This window comes from Saccopteryx bilineata, chromosome X (genome assembly GCF_036850765.1).
Source record: "Saccopteryx bilineata isolate mSacBil1 chromosome X, mSacBil1_pri_phased_curated, whole genome shotgun sequence".
Classification (NCBI taxonomy): domain Eukaryota; kingdom Metazoa; phylum Chordata; class Mammalia; order Chiroptera; family Emballonuridae; genus Saccopteryx; species Saccopteryx bilineata.
The window spans coordinates 105,907,430-105,928,852 of record NC_089502.1 but is presented as its reverse complement, the minus strand read 5'-3'; the positions used below and the strand labels follow the sequence as shown (position 1 = coordinate 105,928,852).

The 21,423-nt window shown below is 38.9% G+C and overlaps 1 protein-coding gene and 1 pseudogene across 1 annotated transcript; both read right to left on the bottom strand.

The window, feature by feature from the left end:
* Positions 1-245: 245 nt before the first annotated feature.
* On the bottom strand, positions 246-20,947 carry LOC136317764 (actin filament-associated protein 1-like 2; annotated as a pseudogene).
* On the bottom strand, positions 9,574-10,104 carry LOC136316940 (translation machinery-associated protein 7-like). Its single transcript, XM_066249316.1, has one exon. It carries the CDS (start codon positions 10,089-10,091, stop codon positions 9,897-9,899), a length of 195 nt encoding a protein of 64 aa, XP_066105413.1. The 5' UTR covers positions 10,092-10,104; the 3' UTR covers positions 9,574-9,896.
* Positions 20,948-21,423: the final 476 nt, after the last annotated feature.

Sequence of the window (21,423 nt, the reverse complement as noted above, 5' to 3'; positions counted from 1 at the left end):
TGTGCAGCTGATGTTTTATTGAGTTTCATACTTGAACTTGTACCCAATAAATTTAAGCAATTGTCATAGATGGTATTTTATAGGTGGTATCAATGCTGTTTAAAATTACAACTCTTCTTTTGTTCTATTTCTGTTTGGCTCTGAAAAGAGACAGAGCATCCTCTTAGTCAAAGTTCTCCATTCGCAGTACCCCAATCCTTGCTTTTCCTTCTAAACAGACTCATAGTTTTACAGAGTTGCTGCTTTTAGGAAGACTTCAATGCAGCAGGATTGTCACCAAGGGTCATATTGACAGGAGAGTCTTTAGATGAAGCTTGCTTTCTAAATTCTTCTTTCCTTCTCTCATTCCTCGGCTTTCTGAGAACAGTGGCTTTGCCTGTGACCATGATGAAAAAAAGTCTGTTCTTCACCACTGTTGAAGAGATAACTGGGGTACAGTCCTGGGAAAGGGTGTAGGTGACAGATTTGGGGTTCTCCAGGGAGGGTTCTCCACAGTGGTGCCTAGTGTGATGGGCCCAGCTTCAGCCTTCTTCAGATTGTCCTCACCTCCATGATATTGGGCTTGAGGTCCACATGCCTGCTCTCCTGCATCCTGCACCTCTCCCCAATTTCCTTCAGTTTGTACTCCAGGCTGGATTCCATTGTCTGTACATTTTAACATGGTCTCTTTTAGCTCTTGTTTCTCTTTCTGAGCCAGATGCCCCTGCATTTCTTTTTCTTCTTGAGCCTCTCCTCTTCTGTGTATTGCTACAACTTGGATTCTGACCTGTTCTTGCCAAGTTTGATTTCTTCAGAGGTCACCCTCAATTTATCTTTACAAGTGTGCTGCCTAAGCTGGGGTGACAGTCACAGCATCAGGGAGGTTTAGTGGGAAGGAGATTTTCTGCTGTTCTTCTGGATTTTCGCTGTAGTGATTCTCCTGCTGCATGTGTTGCAAATCAGGAGTCCCTGCAGTCATCTTGGGTGGGGACATGGTCTGCAGGGAGGGCCTTGATTGTAAGGTCCAGGCAGGGCTATGTGGGGGAGTGGGCCTGGGCCTGGCTGCCTCTTAGGCTATGCAGGAAGGATTTAATGGGTATGAGGTCCAGGTACATGTGGTTGGGATAAGCCTCTTTTGGAGTTTCTATGGCAAGGGTGGTTTCCTAAAGTCCACAGAGACTGTCAGCTGTGATACTTCCATGTTGTCATAAAGCAGATCTTGGTTATCTTTGATGTACAAGCTGTTGCTATAAGTGTTTGACTCTGAAAATGTTTTTTTTAATAATAATTTTATTTTTTAATGGGGTGACATCAATAAATCAGGATACATATATTCAAAGATAACAAGTCCAGGTTATCTTGTCGTTCAATTATGTTGCATACCCACCACCCAAAGTCAGATTGTTCTCTGTCACCTTCTATCTTGTTTTCTTTGTGCCCCTCCCAACCCCCTGTCCCTCTCCCATTCCCCCCTCCCCCCTGTAACCACCACACTCTTATCAATGTCTCTTAGTTTCACTATTATGTCCCACCTACGTATGGAATAATACAGTTCCTGGTTTTTTCTGATTTACTTATTTCGCTTCGTATCATGTTATCAAGATCCCACCATTTTGCTGTAAATGTTCCGATGTCATCATTTCTTATGGCTGAGTAGTATTCCATAGTGTATATGTGCCACATCTTCTTTATCCAGTCATCTATTGATGGGCTTTTTGGTTGTTTCCATGTCCTGGCCACTGTGAACAATGCTGCAATAAACATGGGGCTGCATGTGTCTTTACGTATCAATGTTTCTGAGTTTTTGGGATATATACCCAGTAGAGGGATTGCTGGGTCATAAGGTAGTTCTATTTTCAGTTTTTTGAGGAACCACCATACTTTCTTCCATAATGGTTGTACTACTTTACATTCCCACCAACAGTGTATGAGGGTTCCTTTTTCTCCACAGCCTCTCCAACATTTGCTATTACCTGACTTGCTAATAACAGCTAATCGAACAGGTGTGAGGTGGTATCTCATTGCCGTTTTGATTTGCATTTCTCTAATAGCTAAAGAAGATGAGCATCTTTTCATATATCTGTTGGCCATTTGTATTTCTTCCTGGGAGAAGTGTCTATTCATATCCTCTTCCCATTTTTTTATTGGATTGTTTGTTTGTTTGTTGTTGAGTTTTATGAGTGCTTTGTATATTTTGGATATTAGGCCCTTATCTGAGCTGTTGTTTGAAAATATCATTTCCGATTTAGTTGGCTTTCTGTTTATTTTGTTATCAGTTTCTCTTGCTGAGCAAAAACTTCTTAGTCTGATGTAGCCCCATTCATTAATTTTTGCCTTCACTTCTCTTGCCATTGGAGTCAAATTCATAAAATGCTCTTTAAAACCCAGGTCCATGAGTTGAGAACCTATGTCTTCTTCTATGTACTTAATTGTTTCAGGTCTTATGTTTAGATCTTTGATCCATTTTGAGTTAGTTTTTGTACAGGGGGAGATACTGTAGTCCAGTTTCATTCTTTTGCATGTGGCTTTCCAGTTTTCCCAGCACTATTTATTGAAGAGGCTTTCTTTTCTCCATTGTGTGTTGTTGGCCCCTTTATCAAAAATTATTTGACTATATATATGTGGTTTTATTTCTGGACTTTCTATTCTGTTCCATTGGTCTGAGTGTCTATTTTTCTGCCAATACCATGCTGTTTTGATTGTCTTGGCCCTATAATAGAGTTTGAAGTCAGGTATTGTAATGCCCCCAGCTTCATTCTTTTTCTTTAGGATTGCTTTGGCAATTCGGGGTTTTTTATAGTTCCATATAAATCTGATGATTTTTTGCTCTCTTTCTTTAAAAAACATCATTGGAAGTTTGATGGGAATTGCATTAAATTTGTATATTGCTTTGGGTAATATAGCCATCTTGATTATATTTATTCTTCCTAGCCAAGAACAAGGTATATTCTTCCATCTCATTATATCTTTTTCAATTTCCCTTTACAATGGTTTATAGTTTTCATTATATAAGTCCTTTACATTCTTTGTTATGTTTATTCCTAAGTATTTTATTTTTTTGTTGCAATCGTGAAGGGGATTATTCTTTTGAGTTCCTTCTCAGTTGTTTCATTGTTGGCATATAGAAAGGCTATTGACTTCTGTATGTTATTTTTGTATCCTGCGACCTTACTGTATTGGCTTATTGTTTCTAGTAGTCTTTTTGTGGATTCTTTGGGGTTTTCGATGTATAGGATCATATCATCTGCAAAAAGTGATACCTTTACTTCTTCTTTTCCGATATGGATGCCTTTTATTTCTTTGTCTTGTCTGATTGCTCTGGCTAGAACCTCTAGTACCACATTAAATAAGAGTGGAGAGAGTGGACAACCCTGTCTTGTTCCTGATTTAAGGGGGAAAGGCTTCAGTTTTGTGCCATTTAATATGATGTTAGCTGATGGTTTATCATATATGGCCTTTATCATGTTGAGATATTTTCCTTCTATACCCATTTTGTTGAGAGTCTTAAACATAAAATTGTGTTGTATTTTATCGAAAGCCGTTTCTGCGTCTATTGATAAGATCATGTGGTTTTTGTTCTTTGTTTTGTTGATATGGTGTATTACGTTAACTGTTTTACGTATATTGAACCATCCTTGAGATTCTGGGATGAATCCCACTTGATCATGATGTATTATTTTTTTAATATGTTGTTGTATTCGATTTGCTAGTATTTTGTTTAGTATTTTAGCATCTGTATTCATTAGAGATATCGGTCTGTAGTTTTCTTTTTTTGTGCCATCCTTGCCTGGTTTTGGTATGAGGGTTATGTTGGCCTCATAAAATGTGTTTGGAAGTATTGCTTCTTCTTCAATTTTTTGGAAGACTTTGAGTAAAATAGGAACCAAGTCTTCTTTGAATGTTTGATAAAATTCACTAGTATAGCCGTCAGGGCCTGGACTTTTATTTTTGGGGAGGTTTTTAATGGTTTTTTCTATTTATTCTCTACTGATAGGTCTGTTTAGGCTTTCTGCTTCTTCTTGACTCAGTCTAGGAAGGTTGTATTGTTCTAGGAATTTATCCATTTCTTCTAGGTTGTTGAATTTAGTGGCATAAAGTTTTTCATAGTATTCTACAATAATTTTTTGTATATCTACGGTGTCCGTGGTGATTTCTCCTCTTTCATTTTGGATTTTGTTTATATGAGTTCTTTCTCTTTTTTCCTTGGTAAGTCTTGCCAAGGGTTTGTCAATTTTGTTGATCTTTTCAAAGAACCAGCTCCTTGTTCTATTAATTTTTTCTATAGTTTTTCTGTTCTCTAATTCATTTACTTCTGCTCTGATTTTTATTATCTCCTTTCTTCGGCTGGTTTTGGGTTGTCTTTGTTCTTCTTTTTCTAGTTCCTTAAGGTGGGAAGTTAAGTGGTTCACTTGGGCTCTCTCTTGTTTGTTCATATATGCCTGAAGTGATATGAACTTCCCTCTTATCACTGCTTTTGCTGCATCCCATAGATTCTGATATGTCGTATGTATTGTCATTTTCATTAGTCTGTATATATCTTTTGATCTCTGCACTTATTTCTTCTTTGAGCCATTCATTTTTTAAAAGTATGTTGTTTAGTTTCCACATTTTTGTGGGATTTTTTCCCTCTTTTTTGCAGTTGAATTCTAGTTTCAAGGCTTTATGATCAGAAAATATGCTTGGTACAACTTCGATTTTTCTGAATTTGCTGATGTTGTTTTTGTGGCCCAACATATGGTCAATTCTTGAGAATGATCCATGTACACTGGAGAAAAATGTATACTCAGTCACTTTGGGATGTAATGTCCTGTAGATGTCTATCATATCCAGGTGCTCTAGTGTTTTGTTTAAGGCCACTATGTCTTTATTGATTCTCTGTTTGGATGACCGATCTAGAGCCGTCAGCGGTGTATTGAGGTCTCCAAGTATGATTGTATTTTTGTCAGTTTTTGTTTTAAGGTCAATAAGTAGCTGTCTTATATATTTTGGTGCTCCTTGGTTTGGTGCATATATATTAAGAATTGTTATGTCTTCTTGATTCAGTGTCCCCTTAGCCATTATGAAATGGCCATTTTTGTCTCTGAGTACTTTTCCTGTCTTGTAGTCAGCATTATCCGATATGAGTATTGCTACACCTGCTTTTTTTTTTGGATGTTATTTGCTTGGAGTATTGTTTTCCAGCTTTTCACTTTGAATTTGTTTTTATCCTTGTTACTTAGATGAGTTTCCTGTAGGCAGCATACAGTTGGATTTTCTTTTTTAATCCATTCTGCTACTCTGTGCCTTTTTATTGGTGAGTTTAATCTGTTTACATTTAGTGTAATTATTGACACTTGTGAGTTCCCTATTGCCATTTTATATCTTGCTTTCTGTTAGTTTTGTGTCTTGTTTGATCCTTCTCTTTTGTTTTTCTATCTTTTGTTTTTATTTGGTTGTATTCCATACATCTTTCCTCTGTTGCTATCTTTTTTATCTCATGTGCTTCTGTGGTGGTTTTTTCAATGGTGGTTACCTTTGAGTAATGAAAAGGGTCCCTACTCTGTTCATTGTAGCGAACTATTTTGTGAATACTTTTGCACTCCATTGTCCTTTGCTACTGTTAATCTCCATCTTCTCCCCCTCTTTCTTTTTGTTGTTGTCACAGTTTAAATTTGGTTTTATTGTGTTCTTCTTGGAGCTTTTACTTGTGGCTCTGTTTTTTTTTTTGTTCTTTGTATCTGATTGGAGAACCCCCTTTAGTAATTCCTGGAGTGGGGGTTTTCTGATGATAAATTCCCTCATCTTTTCTGTATCTGTGAATGTTTTTATTTCTTTTTTGTATTTGAAGGATAGCTTTGATGGGTATAGTATTCGTGGCTGAAAGTTCCTCTCTTTCAGGACTTTAAATATTGGGGTCCACTCTCTTCTAGCTTGTAGAGTTTCTGCTGAGAAATCTGATGATAATCTAATGGGCCTTCCTTTATATGTTGTATTCTTCTTTTCCCTGGCTGCCTTGAGAATTTTTTCTTTGCTGTTGGTTTGTGTCAATTTCATTATGATATGCCTTGGAGTAGGTTGGTTGGGGTTAAGAAAACTCGGAGTTCTGTTTGCTTCTTGAACTTGAGGCTTTAGTTCTTTCCACAGGCTTGGGAAGTTCTCATCTATTATTTGTTTGAGTATGTTCTCCATTCCATTTTCTCTCTCTTCTCCCTCTGATATACCTATTATTCTTATGTTATTCTTTTTGATGGAGTCAGATAATTCTTGTAGGGCTATCTCATTTTTTTTAATTTTTGAGTCTCTTTCATCTTCTCTCTGTTGTGCTTCAAGTTGCTTGTCTTCTATTTCACTAATCCTCTCTTCTATCTGACCTGTTCTATTAGCTAAGCTTGTTACTTCGTTTTTCAGCTCGTGAATTGAGTTTTTCATCTCTGTTTGATTTGTTTTTATAGTTTCAATTTCCTTGGACATATATTCTTTGTGTTCATTGAGTTGTTTTCTGAGCTCCCTAAATTGCCTTTCTTTGTTTTCTTGTATATCTCGGAGGATTTTTAGGATTTCTATCTTGAATTCTCTGTCATTTAGCTCCAAGGTTTCCAATATATTAAATTTTTTCTCCATAGATTTTTCCTCATCTAGCTGTGTTACCTCTCTTTCTTTTGTATCCATGATATTCGATTTTCTCTTCCTTAATGGCATCTGAGGATGGTTTTGTTGATAGTATTAATGAAATTTAATAAAGAATAAAAAGTTAAAAAAATAAAAAAATAATAAAAAAATAAAAAATCGAAAAGAGTTGTTTTTTTTAAAAAAATTAATAATGAAATAAAGGAAAATAAAATAAAATAAAATTTTTTTAAAAAGGAAATTATCCCCCCTCCTTTTTTCCTCTCCTCTCCTCTCCCCTCTTTCTTGAGAAAATCTTGTGGTGAACTGTGAATTATAACAAACGATGCCTGTGATGGAGGGCCTGAATTGGGGAAAAGTAATAAAGGGGCAAAAAACAAAAAAGAAAGAAAAAAGAAAAAAAAAAGAGCGTATGGACCCACAAAAAGCAAATAAGGAAAAAATTTGGGTCAAGAATAAAATGATTTGCTTTTAGGTGTTGGTTGTCTAAGACTTATGATGAGAGGAATAAGAGGAAAACGGAAAAATGGGGGGACAAATTAAAAAATTACTATTGTATTTAGTGGAACAAGAACTAGATAATATGGAGAGCCAGGGATGGGAGCACTGCTAGTGAGTTAAAAAGGTGAAGTAAAAAACCCCCAAAATGCCACAAACATAAGTTTGAGTCCCAGATCAGATAATTTGTTTGTTATTGAGGTTTGAATGAGAGGAGATGTAAAGGAGAAAGGAAGAAACTAATATAGAGGGAGAAAAGAAAGAGAGAGAAAGAAAAAAAGAGGGAACCACTAAAAGAAGAAAAAAGAAAGGAGAGAGAGAGATAGAGTTAAGGGTTTTGGAGTGCAACCCTCATAGAGAGAAAGGAAGAGAAGAGAAAAGATAATGGGAGATGTAACACTTATGGGTAGTGTAGTTCAAGGAGAGGAGAGAGTAAGACCGGCAGGGAGTTAATCGACCAAATTGGAGGAGGAAAAAAAGTATCAAGAATGAAGATAAGAGAAACAAACGAACAAATATAATAAAATGGGATAGGTTATAAAGTCTTCAGATTATTCTTGATTTTGAGAGGTTATCTTCTTGCTTTTTCTTTTCTCTCCCTCTTCCTGGTCGGTGACTCTGTACCCCAGGTTCTGCCCCTTTGGCACGCTCAGGTAGAGGTTTGCAGTTGATAAGTCTCTATGGCAATGTCATGTATTGTGCTTTAGTCTCGTTGGCAGTCGAGGCTCATTAGCATTTATAGGCTCCGACAGTGAGAGAGTCCGTGTTCCTGGAGCCTTTCTCCTAGTCTTTCTTTCCTCAATTAGTAGCCTGATAATCCAGCTATGGGGTTGCTGCTGCCTCTGCCTGGATAGTAAGAGGCTCAAAGAGCTGGCAACTCCCCACTCTATTTCCACTCAGCACAGGGCTCTGGGTAAGGCTCAGTCAGTCAGAGCTGCTAGCATAATCAGGAGGGCTTTCCGCCCACTCAAAGACCTCTGGCTCTGCCACTCTGTCCGGTAACACAGGCGGGTGCCCACTTCCGGGGCGCTTGGAGGAAACTCTCTCTCACTGTCTGCAACCAGGATATCTGGCCAGCAGTCTCACGCTCTGAGTGAAACCCCCAACCGCAGGGAAAAGTTGCAGCGTTGGAATTGAGTCTCGCTCCGTCCCCGTGCACAGCTTTTGCAAGGCACTGGGGCGGCCCGAGATTCCGCTTTGGCCCACACAAATGCCCCTGACTCTGCCCCTCTGTGCGATAACACAGGCGCGCACTGCCGAGGCACTCGGAGGAATCTCTCATTCACTATCTGCGTGCGCAAACCAGGATATGAGGCTGGCCGCGTTTCCCTCTGAGTGAAACCCCCTCCAGCACGGAAAATCTCCACCGTTGGAATTAGTTCTCACTCTCTCCCGTGCGTAGCTTTCCCAGGGCGCTGGGGCTGCCCAGAGACTTTGCCCTTGGCCCAAAGAAAGGCCACTGACCCTGCCTCTCCGTGGGGCAACACGGGCACCCACTTCCGGGGCTTAGGAAGAAATCTCTCACCCACTAACTGTGCGCACGCTGACCAGGAGACCGGGTAAAATGGCCACTCCGCTTGTCTTTCTTTGGGTTTGGCGCAAGTGTTAGCTTGTATTGCCCGGGTTGCCACAGGATCAGTTTTTCCTCGGCTTGGATCTCTATGCCACAGCCTGGTTCGGCCGTTTGTGCTGCGGCCTGGATCTATTCACCCCCTTTGTCCGCCTCAGTTTCTATATTCACAGTTACCAGAGAAAGCCGCCCTGTTTAGGTTAGTGAGGAAGGCGGAGCATTTCTTACTCCCTATTTCCTTCGGGGTTTGGTTATATATTTAGCCAATTTTTCACTCAACCATACCTTTGGGTGTATTGCAAAGCATCTGGAGGCTCCAAGTATAGGTTTTTCTGTTTCTGGTTGAAGATCTTGTTGAGTTTTGGGGGAGATTTATCGGTATCGCTTCCTACCCCGCCATTACTCTGACGTCATCTCTGACTCTGAAAATGTTTTGTGTTTCAGTAACAGAGTTATTGGCCACACTCACAATATAGGAAATTCTAATTGTGACCACATAGATGTAGGTGAATAAAGTATTCTGGGTCTGTCTTGGAGCAGAAGCTGGAGAGCAGAGGGCCTAAAAAGTGGTACATTTTTTCTAAAGACAGTCTCAATCTTGGCCAGCTTCTTGCCATTGTGAAGGATGTGGAAAGAGTAGAGGTGGTCTGGACTCAGATTTGGAACTATCTCACAGCGCATTAGGATTAGGGACTACTCAGCAACCTTGCTTCAATTCTGGTCCTGGTAGAAGTGCAGGTGACTGTCCCTGACAGAGCACAAATGTGACTTCCTCTGGCTGTTTGCCAACATATTTCAGGTAACTAAATGTTTCAAGGGGCATCTCTGTAGACTACAGCAAAACAGAGTTCTTCCTGCCCAGGTTCATTAAGTTGCTCAGTTTGAGGCCAGCAGAATATTTGTTTTTTGTTTGTTTTTTTTCAAATGAGTTGGTTTAATTCAGGTATACAGAATTTGAGGCAGTACAGACTAAGAACACACTTGGACAGGATTCTGGCTGGGTTTGCTCTGACCGCACAGCTAAGGCTGAAATGGCAGAGTGAGAACTAAAGAGATGAGCTAGCCACTACATGGTGGTTATTATCATTTTTTTACAAAAGTTTATTCTTAAATATACAATAGGCTTCCAGACAACACTTCATTCTAGCTATACGTGGCAAGAGATGTTATGACAGGGAATCCAGATGTTAAAATAGGAATGGAATTAAGGATCATCACCATTGCCCCAGGCTCAAGGAACAGCTCACTTTTTGCCAGATTTCTTAATTCCACCCGATGTTAGAGGGCCTTTTCCCGCGGCTTTCGCTTTTAGCTCTTCAAGTTTCTTCTGCTCCTCTTTTTGCTTCTGCTTGAATGCCTTATCTTCCTCGTCCATCTCCTTGGCCTGTTTCTTGGGCCGCTTCAGGGGCTTCTTCTTGCCACCTTCACGGCCAGACATGGCGCCTGCTGCCCTTTCCCCAGACCCTGTCACCGGAAGCTCAGAATATTTGTTTTTGATATCTTTGGTCTATGGGACCTCTGGGTGTCCAAATAAGGAGCTTCCACAGTCTGAGGCTGACAGGCACTTCTCAGTTATATTTGTATTCTGACAGTTCGTGTTGGGCATCTGGGGTGTACTGGTTTCCCTTAGACTTTCCTTCTGAAGGCAGGTCATCACCTCCTGAATGACCACAGCACTTGACCTGGTCCTTGCTCTATAAGACCAGCTTAATCATGTGGACATGGGCATTCATCAACATTATCGTCAGCTTGAGTTTTTTCTTCCACACTTGATTGTTTTTGAGTACGACACTGTGCCCTGCAAATTTACATCCAGCTGAGGGCTTTGGTCCTTAGAGAATTTGCAACACATGAGTCTGGTGTTCTTGTTAACACAGGCCCACTGCCCAGCCAGTCCTGTGCCACAGGATGGCAAAGACATGGGCCTTATGCATCACCTCGATGCTAACCTCTGGTGAGGGCCACTAATAGAAGACTGACTTGCCCTTGTTACTTTCCTCCTCATCATAGGACTCATAGGAGCTGCTCACAACCTCTCCATCCTAATTGAGGAACATATCGTATGACTCAGCCTCTTCACAGTAACCCTCTGGAGACTCGATCTTAGGGATGGATAGCTACTTTCATTCTGGAATGATCTTGGAGCATGAGAGATCAAAAGACTTTTCTTTGTTTAGAAAATTAAATTTAACAACATGACATTAATAAGAGCACACATGTTTCAGGTAAACATCTCTATAGCATTTGAACTGTTGAGTATGTTGTGTAGCCATCACCCAAGGTCAAATTACCCTCTGATAGATATATGGAACTCCAACAGCCCTTTTGTTGTCCCACCTGGCTGCCTGACCTCACCCTTGCTTACTGGATGATCGTCCCTGAGGCAGAAAAGTTCCAGAAAGCTGATCAACTGCCCAAGAAGGAGCATTCAAAAAAGCTTAAATCCTAAAACCATAAAAAAGAACATACCAGAACCTTTGACTCAGTACCCCCTCAGGATCTCCCAAAACGCTATAAAATTTGTCCCTAGTCTGTAACCGGTGCTCTTCTCCCCAGGAGAAGTGCCCGGCAGGGTTCCTTTCTTCCTTTCAATAAAGCCTGTTATTCTGGTCTTTCGGACTCCCATGAATTCCAACACCCTCCTACACCACATACTTATCTCTCTTTACTCCCCTTCCCCAAAACCTCCTCCCGAATAAACACTTCACTTTTGTCTATTTGCATGAGTCTCAGTTTTATATCCCACTTATGTGTGGAATCATATAGTGTTGGTCAAATAAGTTTGTAAATATGATATATATGTTTGCTCGCTTGTGACTTATATTGGGTGTGGGGGACAGGCTATAAGCAGGCCAGGTCGTTGTAGCCTAAGGTTTGGTTTTGGGACTAAGCTTTTCCCCACACCCTTGACTGATTGTATGATCTGAGTGGTGCACTCTCATGAGGAATCCAATTATGCCCTGGATAAGTGACTTTGTATCAGAGACTTCCTTGTTTGTATTGGATTAAGGGATTTTGGTTTTCTACACTATAAAGTGGGACAGACCAGGAGCTGGCTCAGTCAGTTCCTGCTATCACAATTGCAGGGGCTTCCCTAATCCCTTGCCCTTCATGGGAAGAGCTGGTTTTCTGCTTTTCCCTTGTCTTCTTTTGTGGTTTGCCTGTCTTGGTGAGACACCAATAAATAGGATGGCCCCCCATCCTCTGACTCCGCCATTTCTTTATCGTCTGCCCGAATCCAATGGGAACTTGCATATGAATGGCCATGATGGCGGCTCCTGGCCTTACATATAGTTCTTAGCTTTTTCTGATTTATTTACTTCACTCAGTATAATATTCTCAAGGTCCATTCATGTTGTCATAAATGGCAATATGTCATCATTTCTCATGGTCGAGTAGTATTCCATCACATATGAATACATCTTTATCCAATCCTCTATCAAAGGACACTTTGGTTGTTGCCATGTCTCAGCCACTGTAAATAATATTGTGATGACCATATGGGTGCATGTCTCTTTACATAGTAATGTTTTTGAGTTTTGTGGGAAGATTCCAAAAAAGAATTGCTGGGTCATATGGTAGTTCTATTCTTAATTTATTGAAGAATCACCATACTTTCTTACATAATGAATGTACCAGCTTACATTTTCACCAGCAGTGAATGAAGGTTCCTTTTCCACAGCCTCTCCAACACTTGGTATTACCTGTCTTGTTGATAATAACCATGTGATATATCATGTCAGCTCTGATTTGCATTTTTCTAATAGCTAGTGAAGATTTGCATCTTGAGGAAAGTGTCTGTTCGGGTCCTCTCCCATTTAAAATTTTTTAATTTATTTTTTATTTTTCAAGTGAAAGGAGGGGATATAGGGAGACAGACTCCCGCATGCCCCCTGACTAGGATCCACCCAGAAACCCCCATCCAGCACCAATGTTCTGCCCATCTAGGGCCATGCTTGCCTCTTTCTGTTTTAAATTGTATTTTTTGCTTGTTTGTTGCTAAGCTTTAAGATATTAACCCCTTATCAGAGCTGTTGTTTGCATATATCATCTCCCATTTGGTTGGTTGCCTTTTTGTTTCGTTGTTAGTTTCTTTTGCTGTGCAGAAGCTTTTTAGTTTGATATACTTCCCTTGATTTATTTTTGCATTTACTTTCCTTGACTTTGAGGTCAAGTTCATAAATTATTCTCTATGGCCAAGGTTCATAAGTGTAGTACCTATGTTTTCCTTTATGTAATTTATTGTTTCACATCTTATATTTAGGTCTCTGGTCCATTTTCAATTAATTTTTGTGCAGAGAAAAGTGTAGTCAAGTTTCATTCTTTTACATGTGGCTTTCCAATTTACCCAGCACCATTATTGAAGAGGCTTTTTTTTCTCCATTTGTGTGTTTTTGGCTCCTTTGTCGAAGATTATTTGTCCATATATATGTGGTTTTATTTCTGGGTTCTCAGTTCTGTTCTATTGGTCTGTATGTCTGATTTTCTGCCAATATAATGTGGTTTCGATTATCGTGGCTCTGTAGTTTAATTTGAAGACAGGTAGTGAGATACCTTCAGCTTCATTTTTTTATATCAAGACTGACTTGGCTATTTGGGCTTTTTTATGGTTCCATAAAAACCTTGTGACTTTTTGTTCTATTTCTTTAAAAAATGACATTGAAATTTTAATTGGGATTGCTTTTAAAAATTTTTTTTTCTTTTTCTTTTTTAAATTGATTTTAATTTATTGTGTTTACATAGATTCTAGTGTTGCCCCGAATGCATCCCCCTCCCTCGTATTCCCCTTAACATCTCCCTTGCCCTCCTCCCCATAGCGCCCTCCTCCCTTCCCTTCAGGTTTATCTCATCCTATCATCCCCTTTCCCTCTGTCCTCTTTTCCTCTGGTCTCTTTGATCTCTCCTCTGTCTCAATTCCATCCTCAGTTCACATTGTTCATTGGATTCCTCAAATGAGTGAGGTCATATGATATTTTTCTTTCTCTGCCTGGTTTATTTCACTTAACATAATAGTTTCCAGGTCCATCCATGTTGTCGCAAAAGGTAAGATTTTCTTCTTTTTCATGGCCACATAGTATTCCATTGTATATATGTACCATAGCTTTTTAATCCACTCGTCCACTGACAGACACTTAGGCTGTTCCTAGATCTTTGCTATTGTGAACAATGCTGCCATTTGTGTGTTTTTGACTCCTTTGTCAAAGATTATTTGTCCATGTATATGTGGTTTTATTTCTGGGTTCTCAGTTATGTTCTATTGGTCTGTATGTCTAGTTTTATGCCAATATAATGTGGTTTTGATTATCATGGCTCTGTAGTGTAATTTGAAGACAGGTAGTGAGATACCTTCAGCTTCATTTTTTTATATCAAGACTGACTTGGCTATTTGGGCTTTTTTATGGTTCCATAAAAACCTGGTGACTTTTTGTTTTATTTCTTTAAAAAACCTAGTGACTTTTTGTTCTATTTTTAAAAAAAATGACATTGAAATTTTAATTGGAATTGCTTTATTTTATTTATTTATTTATTTAGCACATATGCATGAGATAGACAGACAAACAGATGGGGGCAGATAGACAGGAAGGGAGAGAGATGAGGAGCACCAATTCTTCATTGTGGTACCATAGTTATTCATTTATTGCTTTCCTACATGTGCCTTAACCAGGAAGCTCCAGATAAGCCAGTGACCCCTGATTTTCTGTGGTAATTTGCTTTGGTAATATTCTCTTTATATTTTATTTATCTACTGTAGTTTTTTTATAGTTACTACAATCTTAGATAAAACAGGTATAACAGTCTATTTTAAATTGATAACAACTTGACTTCAGTTGCATATATTTTACTTACATCACATTTTTGTTTTTATATCACAATTTACATGTTTTTATATTATATATATCCATTAACAAATTATTGTAGCAATAGTTATTTTAAGATTTCTGTCTTTCAATCTTTATACTCTACAGTGATTACCACACCACAACATTATAGTAGTAGAGTATTTTAAATTTGCCCTTATAATTACCTTTACCAGTATTTTTTATATTTTCATGTTTCCATGATACTTTCATTTCAGGTTGATGAACTCTTTCCAACAATTCTTGTAATGCAGATCCAATGTTAATGAATTACCTGTGCTTTTGTTTGTCTTGGAAAGTTTTTATCTCACTTTCATTTCTGAACAATAACTTTGCAATGTAAAGTAGCCTGGTTTGGAAGTTATATATTTTTTTTTCTTTTGCAGTTTTGAATATATCATCCCACTCTGTCCTGACTTACACTGTGGGTTTTTTTTGTTTGTTTTTGTTTTAGAAATCTTCTAACAGTTTTCAGGGGCTTCCTTTGTTAGTGACAAGTTTCTTTGCTCTTGTGGCTTTCAAAATTATCTCTTTGTGATTTTTGACAGTTCTACTGTAATATGTGTTGGAAAAAATCTCTGTAGATTTAATTTGTTTGGGAACCTATAAAGCTCATGAACTCAGATTTCTTAAATTCTCACAAGATTTTGAATATTCTCAGCCATTATTTCCTTAAATAAGCTTTTTGTTCTTTCTCTTACTTGTCCTTGTGGAACTCTAATAATGCAAGATTGTTTCTTTTAATTCTGTCCCATAAATTCTGAAGGTTTTATTTATTCTTTTTTATTTTTTCTTTTCTTTTGTTTCTGACTGGATAATTTCCAGTGTCTATTCTCTCTTTGAGTTTACTGATTCTCTCATCTGTTTGGTAGAATCTTATGTTGACATCCTATTGAATTATTTAGTTCAATCATTGTATTATTCAGCTCCAAAAATTGGCTCATTTGTATATTTTCTGATTGTTGAATTTCTCAGTTTGTTTTTGTATTGTTTTCCTGATTGTATTTGCTTGTTTACATGTGTTCTGTGTAGCTCTCTGTGCAGATTTTCAGATTTTAAAAGTATTTTTAATTTTTGTTGGACAATCTATGCATCAACACTTTTTTGGTGTCATATACTGAAAGTTTACTGTTTTACTGTTCCTGTTGGTGGTGTCATAGTCCTGTTTCTTTCTTTCTATCCAGGATCCCTGTAAACTTGCATAGTTGTCTGCACATTCGAAGAAGCAGTGACCTCTTCCAGCAATTCACAAAAGAAAACAAGAAGAGTAGAAGAAAGGTAAAAGGAAACTGAAAAACAGACAGAAAAAATAAGATGGCATCCTTACCTATTAATAATTACTTAAATGTATATAGCTTAAATTCTCCAATATAGAACATGAAATAGTTTAATGGATAAATAGAAAGACCTAATTATATATTGCCTGCAATAAGCATACTTCAACTTAAAGGTAAATATAGGGTCAAAGTAAAGCAATGAAAAATAAAAAAAAATATTCCATGCAAATAGAAAACATACACTCACAAAACCCACAAAAAAGAAAGGAGAGCTTTACTTATATCAGAGAAGATAGACTTTAAGTCACAAAAAGGAAACAAGATACAAAAACATAATTATACAGGAATGAGGAGGTCAATTTCTGAAAAAGATATAATAATTATAAATGTAAATATATGTACCCAAACACTGAAGCATCTAAATATATAAGTAAATCTAACCAATAGGAAGGGAGAAATAGAAAACAATACAGTAATAATAGAAGTCCTCATACCCCACTATCAGCAATAAATAGATTACCCAGACAGAACATCATTAAGGAAACTGTAGAGCAAACAGACATACAGAACATTCCATCCAACAGCAGAATACACATTCCTCTCAAGTACACAGAAAACATTCTCCAAGATAAATCATACATTAAGTCACAAAAAAATCTTAGCAAATTTAAAAAGCTTTAAATCATACCAAGTATCTTTTATGACAAAATGATATGACACCAGAAATCAAGAACAGGCAAAAACCTGGAAAATTCATAAATGTGTAGAAATTATATGCTGTACACTCCTGAACAACCAATGGGTCAAAGAAAAAAAAAACCAAAATGGAAATTAATATATGGCTTTAAACAGACAAAAATGGAAACATAATATACCAAGCCTGTGGGAAGCAGCAAATACAGTTCTAAGATGGAAAGTTGTAGTAATAAATGTTTTTATTAAGAAAAATAATATTTGATGACATCAGAGTAATGACAGCATTAGAGATACTCCTGATATCTCCCACTTGAAATTTCAACAAATTGAACAGCTATAATGCAGTAAAGGAATAAGGAGGTCAATTTCTGAAAACTAGGCTCGCAGACTTGCCTGATGATCTACACATCAAATGAACTAAAGGTGGAAAGGGTTGAGAAAGGGGCTGGGAGATAAAATAGACTCATGTTTGTCTCCAGAGATGAGAGAGGCCTGGACTATCTGGGGTTTTGCCTGCAGGGGCTCCAGAGAGGATAGAAGCCCTGAGTGATTGTAGTTGTTGCTTTCTTCTGCTCTGGCTTCAGAGATGAGGGAAGCTTGACCTCTGTGGGTTTTATCTGAAAGGGCTCCAGACAGGGGAGAATCCTGGAGTGACTGGGTCTCATTTTGCCAGGAGTAGCAGAGAGATTTCGGGGCAGTCAGGGAGATGTTAAACCAAAGCATCGGAGGATTAGGGATCATAGCCAGTGTTCTCTTGGTCTACTTTCAGCCTGCACTTGGTGCAGAGACAGAGGAAAGCAAAGTGCAATTCCACAGCCTCCCAGGTTCTGCCTCCCTCATTCACAGGCATGGAGAGCAGCAGAGAAAAAACCCCACATCTAACTCTCCAGAGCAACACATTCCCCTGAAGAACAGAGGTGCTCTATATCTTGTCCCCTAGTCTGTTGAAACTTGGGAAGGAGCACCTAGAAGCCTGAGATCGCCATTACTACAGTTGTAAATCCTTAAAGCCATCACAAGCACAACTGCAGCTCTGACTACATCATTGCAACAGCAACATCTCAGTAGAGGTCAGCCCAGAAATTTCACAGAGCTAAAACTTATAATAGTGTTACCTACTGGAAGAAAACACAACAACTTCTCAAAACTAAAATATTTTTCTTTTACTTATTTTTCTCTTTTAAATTTCATTTTTAAATTTTTATTTTTTGTTGTTTTGTTTGTATTTAATTGTTTTTTCTTTTCACTGTTTATTTTCTGTTTTTTCTTTTTAAAATGTCATTATTTTAAAATTTTTTATATCTTTCATTGTATTTTTTAATTTTTCTTTTTTTAGTTTTTTTGTTAGAGTTCTTAATACCATTCTCAAATGCCATTAAGGAGCAATAAATCAAATACTATGGATACACAAGACAGAGACATAGTTTAGAAAGAAAATAAAAAATCTCCAGAAAGCAATCTTAATTACATGGAAATCTTGGAGTGAAACAATAGAGAATTAAAAATTGAAGTTCTGAAACACTCAATGAAATGTGAAAAGAACACTGATAAGCAATTTGAGAAGCTCATAAAATGAATTAATGAACAAAATGAGCACTTCACCAAAGAGATTGAAACTTAAAAAAAAGAGAAATAAGAACTCAATACATGAATTGAAAAATGAGTTAACAAGTTTAGCTAATAGAACAGGCTAGATAGCAGAAAGAATCAGTGATATCAAAAAAAGGCAACCAGAGATTATACAAAGGGAAGAGAAAGACTCATGAAATTTAAAAAAATGAGAGAAATGTACAAGAATTGTCAGACTTGGCCCTGGCTGGTGGCTCAGTGGATAAAGCATTGGCCCAGCATATGGACATCCAGGGTTCAATTCCTGGTCAGGGCACTCAGAAGAAGTGACTATCTGCTGCTCCCCCTTCCCTCTACTCTTTCTATCATTCTTTCTCTCCCACAGCCAGTGGCTTGATTTGTTTGAGTGAAACCGTGGGTGCCTAGTGCTGTCAGCCTGAGGTGCCAAAAATAGCTAGTTTGATTTGAGCATCTGCCTCAGATGGGGTTGCTGGGTAGATACTGGTCAAGGCACATGCTGGAGTCTGTCTCACTATTGTCCCTCCTCTCACCAAAAAAATTATAAGTAAATAAAAAGAATTGTCTGACTCTATCAGAAAGAGCAATGTAATAATAATGCGTATATCAGAAGAAGAAGAGAGGGAAAAAGCAGTGGAGAGCCAACTCATACAAATAATTGATAAGAACTTACTAAGCCTATGGAAGAAGTTAGAACAGGGGTCCCCAAACTACGGTCCATGGGCCATATGCGGCCCCCGAGGCCATTTATCCGACCCCTGCCACACTTCCGGAAGGGGCACCTCTTTCATTGGTGATCACTGAGAGGAGCATAGAATGCATTTGCAAAGCACAGCGTTGCTCACGTACAATACTACTTCCAGTGATGCGGGATGCACATGTCATGGCTCCAGAAGCGCATCCACATGCGCCTGACCGGGATCCACCTGGCACACCCACCAGGGGGTGATGCTCTGCCCTCTGGGGCATTGCTCTGTTGCAACCAGAACCATTCTAGCGCCTGAGGTAGAGGCCACAGAGCCATCCTCAGCAATCGGGCCAACTTTGTTCCAATGGAGCCTTTGCTGCGGGAAGGGAAGAGAGAGACAGAGGAAGGAGAGGGAGAGGAGTGGAGAAGCAGATAGGCGCTTCTGCTGTGTGCCCTGGCCGGGAATCGAACCCGGGACTCCTGCACACCAGGCCGACGCACACCACTGAGCCAACCGGCATAGTTTTTTTTATAGTCTGGCCCTCCAATGGTCTGAGGGACAGTGAACTGGCCCCCTGTGTGAAAAGTTTGAGGACCCCTGAGTTAGAGCTTCAAATCCAAGAAGCAATCAGAATGCCAAGTTACCTCAACTCAAACAGAACTTATCCAAGGAACACTGTAATAAAGTTGTCAAAAATCAATGACAAAGAATGAATCCTCAAGGCACTTAGGGAAAAGAAGAACATATAAAGGAAGGTCTATTAAGTTATCATCATACTTCTCAGCAGAAACTTTAAAAGTCAGAAGAGACTGGACCTGTAGAGGCCCTGAATAAGAACATAAAACAGGAACACAGTTCAATGCCCTGAGGCAAAAGCCTCACTGGCTTCACTGATGAAAAGTACCGAACGCAGTATGTGCTGACCACAGTATAAAATAGGAATAGAATTAGCAATTCTGGTTAATCAATAGGCAGGGTAGATATCTCAAAAGTGAGCTACTTCTTTTTCACTTTTGAATGCTCTAAAGAAGTTTCCCTTCCCAACTTCTTTATTCTACTTATGTGTATCAATAAAGACCCATTGGGACTGGGGGTCAGGGCCATTCTCATGAAAGCTGTATATGGCATTGTGAGGACATCTCTTCTAGCTCCTTCATTGCACTCCATCTGGTCACTGAGTAGTTTTTGTCTCCATGCCAAGTGGTACCCTATGTGAGAAATGGTAACAAAATGACCCCCCAAAGCCTAGAAAAGTGAAAGAACGTCCAACACACCCTGGAGAGTGGGACACAGATGACAAAGGAATAGCCTCCAAACATCTATGGTGAGGTCAATAGCTTTCAGACCAAGGGACTCCCCATTTTTGCCCTCCCTTTCCCCATTTATTTCCCCTGAACATTATAAAGGATTCTCTGTGCCCAGAGCAGCAAAACCATAAGCTCTAATTACAGGACCTTATATGAGCAGCTGGATGTAGCATATCAGACAAACATCTCACTGATTTACTCTTAGTTATTCAGCAACAATATCCTTGGTATTCTCATGAAGGTAGCCTAGACTTAGAAGATTGGGAAGGCATTGAGAGATGGTTACATAGTTTAATCGGGCCAGTTACCATACAACACCTTACTGATTGGAACTCATACCAGCTACCACTCCATCCCATCCAGGAGAAAGATAAGCAGCAGCCCTCTCCTGATGAGAATCTCACCAATCAGTCAACTCTTACCAAGACCCTCACTCCAGATACAATTCTCCCACCCCCTACTTCTATATAAAAGTAAGGATGAAAAGAATCTAAGGGAAGTCTGACAGAAAGGTGGATAATTTATTTAGGCTTTCCCCATATTAAGAACTCCAGGAAAGCCTGCATGATATGAAACTCTCCCATTCCAGGTCTTTAAGGAATTCAGGAAAAGTATATTCAAAAATGGGCTACAAAGCACATTTACCAAGGGAATGGTTTAGGCAATTGGTACAGGGTATGAGATGACCTCATGGGACTGGAAGGGGTTAGTGAAAGCAGTAACCACCACTGCTCAATACAGTGTATGGCTACAAGAATACCAGGATGCAGCTCAGACACAGTCTGTAGAGCATCTGAATGTGGGAGTTCCAATTGGTGTTGATATGTTCACAAGAGCTGGGGCTTATGATGCTCCCCAGGTTGAGGCTGTCATGAACCATGTTAACTTTTCTCAGGTTTTTATGTCGAATTTTAAGGCATGAGTTTGGATTCTAGATATTAAGGCCCAGATAGACTCTTTTGCAAGCATCCATCAGAGACCTAGCAAACCCTATAATAATTTCATTAATGACATGCAAACTGTCATCTCATGACAGGTAGATAATGAACAAGCAGCAAAAGTGCTGACCCTATAGTTGGCTTATGAGAATGCAAATGCTGATTGCCAAAAGGTCTTGGCTCCTCTTAAAGCGAAGCACCCTAATATAGCAGAAATGATTAGAGCGTGTTAAAACGTAGGAACAGAAATACACAAGGCCCAGGTCTTGGCTGCCACATACAACTACAGACATGTTTTCATTGTGGCAAAGAAGGACATTTTCAGAAAGATTGCAGGCAGAGCATAATGGCAACTGTATAGCTTAGCTTTTGTGTATACCCTGAGGGGCTAATTAAAACTTAATCTAAAAATTTCTTA